Below are 9,846 nucleotides of genomic sequence, written 5' to 3' on the forward strand. Positions count from 1 at the left end.
TCTGTAAGTACCCGTACGAGAGTGTTCCTGTTTCTAGATTTCAAGAGTTGATGTGCCAGGCACCTTGTATGCATGTCGACACTTGGCACACAAATCCAAGTTGTTGTAGAGATTATTATTATTTTGTTAATATTTTATGCTTTTGGTCTTAATTTTATTCTGTGAAATGAAAGTGTACAAAGATGTATATGACTTTTGTTTGTCTCACTCCGATGTTTTGAATTCAAATATGGAGATGATGTACCCGTGAACGAACTCAGATGGTTTCATTTTACATTACCACCACTCTACGCTGTACACACGGCTGTACATGTTTAAATCTAGCATGGTCATCTAGTGGGCCCTATTGTCGGTGGCCCACCATTCCAGAATCACGCAGTTAGTAGATCTTATCTGTCCAACCAATGTACTTCTGGGCTTGAAGAAATGCATCTATGTTTGTTAACTGTCCATTTTGAAGGCCTTTGTTAGATACTTGGGATCCTGTAAAATCAATGAGGATTCTGTTATGCTATCTGTCCGCAGTGGGGCTCGGTGGAATATGGTCCAAACCATATAGTCGTGCTTACTGTCAAGTGTACGCACACATCTCAGTTTGCCTGCCACGAACCAGAAACAAGCTCTTTTGCTTCTACAACAGAAAGCAAATCTCGTTTCTCTGTAATACCATTCCTTGATATCTCCCATCTTTCATCTGAGGTTTGTAACTTTAGTTATAGAGGAATGAGGTGTGTAAACTTAGGATGCATATTCAACGCTTCGCATTCTCCATTTTTTAGAGCAGATGAAACGGACGCTGAACAGTATTGTGTGGAGCGACTCCACTTTGTTAGCTAATATGAGCAGCTTTCGCCATTAGGAATCAAGGATTTACAGCAATGGTGTTACTGTCCTGAGTGGGGGCTCGCTTAGGTATGGGACTGGGTGGGACCTAGCTTGGTATGGGACATGTTTAAAGGGTCTTGCCTCACGCATTCCATCAGCTCTCGGGAGCTTTTGGCGTAATAGTAAGGTACTTAACATTTACGAACCCAATTTGGTTCGCAACATAATTGACTTGTTACAAACCCAAATTTGTTCTTAGAGGGAAAATCAGTCTCCTAATTTGGTTCGCAACATAATTGACTTGTTACAAACCCAAATTTGTTCTTAGAGGGAAGATCAGTCTCCTGAACCACTTCGAGGGAAGGGTCGGTCCTCTTTTGTGCTCAAAACACAATTTCTGCGATAAAATTCTTCATTAATTTCTAATGACTCCTTATATGTTATTTTTAACGAGAAAACCCACTTGACGACTACCTCTAAAACTCCTGCATAAGTCAATCTAGGTAACTCTTATCTCTAAGACTCCTACTTCTACCAAACAACTAGAGAGCTAAATCTAAAAATTACATATCTCTAAATTGTTTTATGCTATCCCAAGTGGGACCCATTTCGGTACGTAACAAACGGGGTTGGGTTTGGCAAATGCCATTCTATCTTTATTTCCAATCTATCCATTCTCCACCATGAAAAATGCAGAGAAGTGCTTCCAACAAGGGTTAAAGAGTCCGTCATCCATTCCAGAAACGATCTCAAGAACCAAGAACAATATCTCAGCTAGAGGATGACTATCTATTTAATAATAATATATTAAATAACAGGGCATCCTTTTCTATTCTTATTACCTCCACATGCAAAGCCTCATTTGTCTGCCCATAAACAACAGGGCATCCTTTTCTACAAAGTAACCTTCGATTATTTTTTGTCTTCTAACTCCACCTCTTCAGAACATCGATAAAAAATGCAACAATCTGCAACAACAAAACTGATCATGAATACCCTTCAAGTCCCTGTGTTCTTGAATACCCCCAAGTTCACCACCTCCATCTGCTCACGCATTCCTCGAAAAACTCACTCCTCCAAAAAAGATTCAAAGAATTCAAATCAGCAGATTGGAAAGCTTCCTCAACCTAAAATCAGAATCAAAACTCGAGTTCTTGGACATCCACCTGGACACCATATCTGACCGATTGGAATACGACTTAGTCATCATCGGTGGGGGTCCGGCTGGCCGCCGCCTTGCCAAGTTAGTTTCTAGCTATGGGCTACATGTATGTTGCATTGACCCTTGCTCGCTATCTATGTGGACAAACAATTATGGTGGATGGGTGGACGAATTCGAGAGCTTGGGCTTCGTAGATTGCTTGGATAAGACCTGGACGATGGCAACTGTCTTCATTGATGATCGGAAGAGGAAGTTTTTAGACCGCCCGTATGGTCGGGTTAGCCGGAAGGGGCTAAAGACTAGATTGCTTGAGGTGTGTTTGTCACAGGGAGTCAAATTTCACCAGGCCAAAGCATGGAAGGTGGTACACCAAGAGTTCAAGTCCATGGTCCAGTGTACTGATGGCTGCGAGGTGAAGGCAAACTTAGTTGTGGATGTGAGTTGCTTCGCAAGTAGCTTTGTGGAGTATGATCGGCCTCGGAACCATGGATACCAAATTGCTCATGGGCTTATCACCAAAGTGGAAGATCATCCCTTTGATTTGGACAAGGAAGTTCTCTTGGACTGGAGGGACTCTCACATGGGGAATGAACCTTACTTGAGAGCTAAGAACGAGAAGGTCCCAACCTTCTTATTCGCAATGCCATTCGACTCGAACTTAATTTTTCTCAAGGAGACTTCGTTGGTGAGCCATCCAGCCATTTCCTACATAGAGATTAAGTTTAGGATGGTGGCTAGGCTAAGGCACTTAGGGATCAAGGTGGAGAGGGTGATAGAGGACGAGAGGTGTTTGATCCCATTGGGTGGTCCCCTCCCAAAAATTCCTCAGTGTGGTGGCGACGGGTGGATCGGCCGGGTTGGTTCACCCTTCGACCGGGTACATGGTGGCCAGATCTCTTGCCGTGGCTCCGGTCATGGCTAAGGCCATAGTAGAATGCTTGGGCTCGACACGGATGACTAGTGGGACGCATCTCCATCGCAGAGTGTGGAGTATAAGAGAATTCTACTGCTTTGGTATGGAGACTGTGTTGAAGCTTGACTTAAAAGGGACAAGGAGGTTTTTTGATGCTTTTTTTTTTACTTAATCCTTTCTATTTGCATGGCTTTCTTTCATCAAGATTGTCCCATGAAGAGCTAGCCATGTTTAGCCTCTCTTTGTTCGGATATTGTTACCAAATGCCCTCTGCCTCTGGTTAAGATGATGGGAATATTGCCATTGAAATAATATAAAGGGTATTTTTTGAAAATTAACTTCTAAGTTTGGGGAATTTTTGTTATTTTCCATTGTTTTTTAGTTATTTTCTTATAAATAATATGTTTTGTTGGTATTTTAATACAAAATTGGATTTTTTGGTATTTTAATACAAAAAGTGTCATTCTTTTGTATTTCTAAAAGTTTATTTTTTTACAAATCTGCCACATTGGTTTGAAATGTGAGTTCCTTCACGAAAGTAAATAGTCTCGTATTGGAAAGTGGAGGAAAGGTTCATGGGTTTATATAGCTATCTTCTTCTCTAGCCTTGCGATTGATAAGAGGAGAAAGGGGGCCTATGCACATAAGCCACAAGTGGACCCCGGTGGGCTTATGGTTATACCACACACGTGCGGCCAGCTAGCTGTGCGTGTGATCCGAAGCCTTTTCATTTCCCTTATATTTTGTTTTTTTTGTTTTTTCCCTTCCCTTCCCTTCCCTTCGCCGTTCTAGAGGAAAAACTTCGCCGTTATTGACAAATAACTTCGTCGTTATTGCATGTTTTTCCTACGGACGTCAAAATAACTGTCATTATTTTGTGCAGTGATTGTTGGGATATGATTTTTTGCTCGTGTAACGTCTAGAAAACGGCTCTATTCTTAAAGGGTGCTTTTACTATATTAAAGAGCGTGTTGAATGGACATGTTTGGGTTATAAAAAAACAGTGCCTGTATTTTTTTTACAACTTGCAGACAAACAAACACAAACCTTTATGTTCTCGTGTTTGCTCTCTGTTATATGTGTTGTCTTAAGTTGTTCTTCCTTTTCTATACTTTTTAACATTTTGGGCAATTAGAGTGTTCATGTGGTTCGAATCTCTTCGAATGGCCAGTAATCTGGTGCATCGGAATAAGTTTCCGGAGAGGCACAAATTCACCTTAAAGAGAGCGACATAGTTCGTGCCTTATCTCACTGCATCGAAAAGGTTTCCCTAACTCATCTATTTTCTGTTTTTCACAAAAATCAGGTCTGCCATATTTCAATTTTGGAGGAAAAATCACCAACATGTTTAATATTCCCCGTCTCTCTTAGACATTTTATAAGAGGCACTTGGTCTGTGTGGACTAGGGGTGCAAGTTTGGCCTGTGAGCCCTGACCCGCCCTTAGCCCGAACAGCGTTTGGGCTGGATTTTCCGACCCTAAAGGCGGGCTTGGGTTCATTTTTTTAGGCCTTGACTCAAGGTCGGGTTGAGGTAAGGGTTGATATCTCGGGCCAGCCCGACCCTGCCCTGTTTACACTTTTACATAATGTATTCTTGATCTCATTCTCAGATCATATGCAGCAACCTCCTTTCTCTTCATTTATTGGTGCCAATTAGCATACTACCGCTTTCATGTTGTAATGTTATTGGAAATTGATTTTTCTGTTCTTATTTCTCCATTTATTGGGTTTTGGTTCTGTATTTATGTGACTAAAAATCACATATATCAAATAGATCATGTGAAAGTATTTTGACAATAAAATAGACCTAAAACATGTATAATTGCTCGGCCCGGTCCGACCCAATCAGGGCGGGCAAGGGTTGGGCTGAGCCCTATAGGGTGGACATTGGGTTGAGGTTAGGGTCAGGGCAGGTCAGGGCTAAGATAATGGGATCCAAGGTTGGGCTAGGGTTTTGAAAAACCCGGGCCAACCCGACCCTGTTGCAGCCCTAGTGTGGACCATGGGATTTACGGTCTAGCAATGATGAAAGTTATGAAATTTCAAATGGCCGACATGCCCTTGATAAGGGAGAAATATAAATTTATTTCTAATTATGCTCAAATAATCTAACATGGGATTTGTTAGGGTCCATCGCAAAAGGCATTTCGCAGTTGGTCTGTCGCATGTCAGACCAACCACCTCATGAATGGAGACAAATCGCTAGCAATTCCCATCTAACATTTATTTAACAAAATCCCTGACAATAATTTGGGAAGCTTAAATCCTCCTAAATACTAATTGAGTGGGAATCAAGGGGGTAGTCATACAGGATCTTGAATTCTAGGTAGACTTCGGGGATTGTGGGTCACTCTAGGGAAGTGCAGTAGACCGGGACTCTTCAGAGTGACAAGGTCTTTGAAGCCATTCGTTAGTCCTAAAAAAAATATTGGGGACTTTAAATATCTAATCTATTTATTTGACAAAATCCTGACAATTAATTTTGGAAGCTTTCATCCTCCTAAATACTAACCACAAGGGCATCAAAACTGAAATCTAATTGGATTTTGTATCAGATTTGTGTGTAAACTTTTAAGATCTCTTTGGATACGTCAAAAGATTATCGGGATTGATATTCCCACGCCATTTTTTGTCATTATCTGACTTCCTCGGCCTTATCTGCCTCACCTGGTTTTCATGTTATAAAAGGAGAAGATATTTTCAACCCCCTGCAGTACGCATTCGCCCCCTGTACAACGTTAACACTGAACAGTACGTCAAATCACGTTATAAGGGGGGCGAATGCGTACTCGGTGGAACTGGCGTTTGAACAAGAAGCGTTAAAATTTCCCACTGGCAGAGGAGAGGAGGCAGAAGAGTCTTGCAAGGTTTCTCCAACCTTTGGACAAATTAACTACAAAATATTCACATGTAAGGCTTTGTAACATAAAAGTAGTATACATTTTTATATAATAACAAGTGGTCCAATGAATTTGTTTTGGATTTTGAGAATCGATTTTGAATCTGAAATTGATTCTTGGCAAAATGGGCCATTTGGCACCTCATGTAGGATTGATTCTATAGGTGCAAACTAAGGCCCTTTTTTTCTTTTGGATTTTGAAAACCAATTTTCAATCCTATAATCAGTTTTCTTCAACAATTCGCTTTCTCCGGTTCTCAGAATAGCTCAGAGAGGGATTAAAGAAGGCAACCCAGAAGCCCAATTTTGCCCAGAATTAGTTTTGGACTCAAAATCCAAAACAAACAGGGTTTAAGGAAACATGGGTTGGCCAAACAGTTGGAATTTTATTAATTAGAATAAAAGATACAAGAGGAGGACATAAAACCTTTCCCCTAACCCATCATAATACAAAAGAAAATTAGAAGTTTCAGCAAATATTCAATCTTTCCATTCAAGAAATCATCTCAAGAATCAAGAGCATTATCTCAGCTAGACGATGACTATACATTGAATAATTGTATATTGCTTTCTGACAAGGAAACCGAGAAAATCGGTGGTTACCATGTATAGAAGATTTTCTTTTTGTTGTTATTTAATGCTCTTTTCTATTCTTATAACCTCCACATGCAAAACCTCATTTGTCCTCCCATAAACAACACGGCATCCTTCTCTACAACGTGACGCTGGATTCCTTTTTGTCCATTTCTCTCTAAACTCTACCTCTTGACAACATCGATAAAACCTTCAACAATCTGCAACCTTCAACACCTGATCATGAATATCCTCCAAGTCCCTTTGTTCTTGAATTCCCCCAAGTTCACCACCTCCATCTTCCCATCCATCTCTCCAAGAACTCACTCACCCACAAGAAAAATCCAAAGAATTCAAAGTAGCAGATTGGAAAGCTTCCTTGACCTGAAATCAGAATCAAAACCTGAGTTCTTGAGCATCGATCTGCGTCGGGACGGAATTTCCGACCGATCGGAATATGACTTAGTCATCATCGGAGGGGGTCCGGCCGGCCTCCGCCTTGCCGAGTTGGTTTCTAGCTATGGGCTCCGTGTATGTTGCATTGATCCTTCCCCTCTATCTATGTGGCCGAACAATTATGGCGTATGGGTGGATGAATTTGAGAGCTTGGGCCTCGTAGATTGCCTGGATGAGACCTGGCCCATGGCAACAGTCTTCATTGATGATCAGAAGAGGAAGTTTCTAGACCGCCCGTATGGTCGAGTAAGCCGGAAGGGACTAAAGACTAGATTGCTTGAGGGGTGTTTGTCAAATGGAGTCAAATTTCACCAGGCCAAAGTATGGAAGGTAGTACACCAAGAGTTCAAGTCTATGGTACAATGTAGTGATGGCCATGAGGTGAAGGCAAACTTAGTTGTGGATGCAAGTGGCTTCGCGAGTAGCTTTGTGCAGTATGATCGGCCTCGGAACCATGGATACCAAATTGCTCATGGGATTCTCGCCGAAGTGGAAGATCATCCCTTTGATTTGGACAAGATGGTTCTCATGGACTGGAGGGACTCTCACATGGGGAATGAGCCTTACTTGAGAGCGAAGAACGAGAAGATTCCAACGTTCTTATATGCTATGCCCTTCGACTCGAACTTAATTTTCCTCGAGGAGACTTCGTTGGTGAGTCGCCCGGTCATGTCCTATGCAGAGATCAAGCGTAGGATGGTGGCGAGGCTAAGGCACTTAGGGATCAAGGTGAAGAGGGTGATAGAGGATGAGAAGTGTTTGATTCCGATGGGCGGTCCCCTCCCAAACATTCCTCAGAGTGTGGTGGGGACGGGTGGATCGGCTGGGTTGGTTCACCCTTCTACTGGATACATGGTTGCAAAATCTCTGGCCATGGCTCCGGTCGTGGCGAAGGCGATAGTTGAATGCATGGGCTCGACGCGGATGATCAGGGGGACGAATCTCCATCGAAGAGTGTGGGGTAGTTTGTGGCCATTGGAGAAGAGATGGGTGAGAGAATTCTACTGCTTTGGTATGGAGACTCTTTTGAAGCTCGACTTGGAAGGGACAAGAAGGTTTTTTGATGCTTTCTTTGACTTAGATCCTTACTACTGGCATGGCTTCCTTTCATCAAGACTGTCACTTGGAGAGCTAGCTGTGTTGAGCCTCTCTTTGTTTGGCCATGCTTCAAATCCATCTAAGTTGGATATTGTTACCAAATGCCCCTTGCCTTTGGTTAAGATGATGGGAAATCTTGCCATTGAAACAGTATAAAGGGTATGTTTTGAAAATTAACTTCTGAGCTAGGGGTATTTTTGTTATTTTCCATAGTTATCTTCTTAAATAATATGTTTAAGATTCCCTGTCTCGGCTAGACATTTTATAAGATCGAGGTACTTACTCTGTAGGGTCTTCATAGAGTGCCAAGGTCTTTGAAGTCATGTATGAGTCCTGAAAAAATAGGGACTTTAAAGTTCTACAAGGTTTTACATTCTAATTTTCACTATGAACTTGCAGAGTTTCTCAAACCTTAGGAAAAATTAACTACAAAATATTTACAAGCATTGTAACATAAAAGAAGTATACACATTTGTACTTAGCAACAAGAGGTTCGTTCCAATGAATATCTAAGGCCCGGTTTGTTTTGGATTTTGAGAATGGTTTTTGAATCTAAAACTGATTCTTGGCAAAATGAAGCATTTGGTTTGTCATTCAGAATTGATTTTGGACTCATTGATTCTACATTCTAGTAATATGTGTATTATTGTTGGGATGTAGAATTGATTTGAGTCCAAGCTCGATTCTATATAGGTGAAAAGGCCCTGTTTGTTTTGGAATTTGAGAACCAATTTTGAATCCAAAAATCAGTTTTGAACTCAAAATCAATTCTCAAAAATCCAAAACAAACAGGCCGAGGCAGTGTTCTTCAACGCTGCCCTTTCTCCGGTTGTGAGAGCGAAGGAAATGGGCAATATAGAATTCAAGGGAATAAAATCTGATTTTTTAGCCTCTTTTGGCTAGTGATTTACAGAAGCGGGCACAACGATTGACAGTAAAGAACACCATTACCCTTTTTTGTTCATTTTTCCATTCTCTAATTCTTTTTTCTTATAAGGTAGAAGCACTATAGAGAGGGATCGAAGAAGGCAACCGAAATGCCCAATTTTGCCAAGAATTAGTTTTGGACTCAAAATCATTTCTCAAAATCCAAAGGGATTTGCTAGGGACTATCGCAGAAGGCATTTTGTGGATGGGCTGTCCATCCATGAAATGCCTTCTGGGATGGTTCCTAGCAAATCTCATTCATTAAATATGAACTTTCAATTGATAAAGGGCGATGATATTTTCAACCCCCCACCCACGCACCCACCGGCAGTACACATTCGCCCCCCTTATAATGTGAACAGTGGACAACTTTAACGCTTTTTTACGTCAAATCACATCAACAGGGGCGAAGTACGCAGGGTGCTGAAAATATCTTCTCCCTTGATAAAAAGCAGTATGGATCTGATTAAAAAATTTCATCAAACCTAAATACAAATATATGAGTTTCTTTAATGTCTCAATTGTTGGGTATATAATATAACCCTATTATGTTCTAATATAAGCCCAATAAGATAATGGACTGGTGTAGTGGGCCTATTTGGGCTAGAGCCCATTAACCTATTAAAATCCTAGTGTATCTAATATATATAGGGGCTGGAGGCAACAAACTTGGCATTCCAAATTAGATACCTTGGGTGTAATGCTTCAAGCAACCTCTTGCTTGACCTAATTCCTCTAACATCAATAGCTCTTCCAATGGTTTTACATCCTTCCATTTCGTCGGCCCACTAAGTCAAGAAAGGAAGAGGGATCACCCTCTTTAGGCCTCGGCCTCAATAAGGGTTTCGGTCCGGTACTCCGGTGATCCCTCCCGAAGCTTCACTTGCTTTGATCGGCTCCTTACGGAGTTTCGTCCCTGCATTATAAAAAAGACATGGATTCCTGCCCCTGAAGTTCAATTTGCATCTCACCGCGCACCGAGAGGATAATGC

At 41.4% G+C, this 9,846-nt stretch overlaps 1 protein-coding gene and 1 pseudogene across 1 annotated transcript; both read left to right on the forward strand.

The window, feature by feature from the left end:
• The first annotated feature begins 1,718 nt into the window (after positions 1 to 1,718).
• LOC143863884 (capsanthin/capsorubin synthase, chromoplastic-like) lies at positions 1,719 to 3,212 on the forward strand (annotated as a pseudogene).
• Positions 3,213 to 6,463: 3,251 nt separating this feature from the next.
• Positions 6,464 to 8,139, forward strand: LOC143864025 (capsanthin/capsorubin synthase, chromoplastic-like). The gene has a single exon (XM_077374841.1). It carries the CDS (start codon positions 6,617 to 6,619, stop codon positions 8,081 to 8,083), a length of 1,467 nt encoding a protein of 488 aa, XP_077230956.1. The 5' UTR covers positions 6,464 to 6,616; the 3' UTR covers positions 8,084 to 8,139.
• The last annotated feature ends 1,707 nt before the right edge of the window (positions 8,140 to 9,846 follow it).

This window comes from Tasmannia lanceolata, unplaced genomic scaffold, assembly GCF_043159265.1.
Source record: "Tasmannia lanceolata isolate RefF3 unplaced genomic scaffold, GAP_Taslan_0.1 ptg000044l, whole genome shotgun sequence".
Taxonomy (NCBI): domain Eukaryota; kingdom Viridiplantae; phylum Streptophyta; class Magnoliopsida; order Canellales; family Winteraceae; genus Tasmannia; species Tasmannia lanceolata.

Excerpts from the sequence above, each read along its gene's own strand:
- LOC143864025 (XM_077374841.1), top strand. The coding sequence starts at position 6,617 with ATGAATATCCTCCAAGTCCCTTTGTTCTTGAATTCCCCCAAGTTCACC.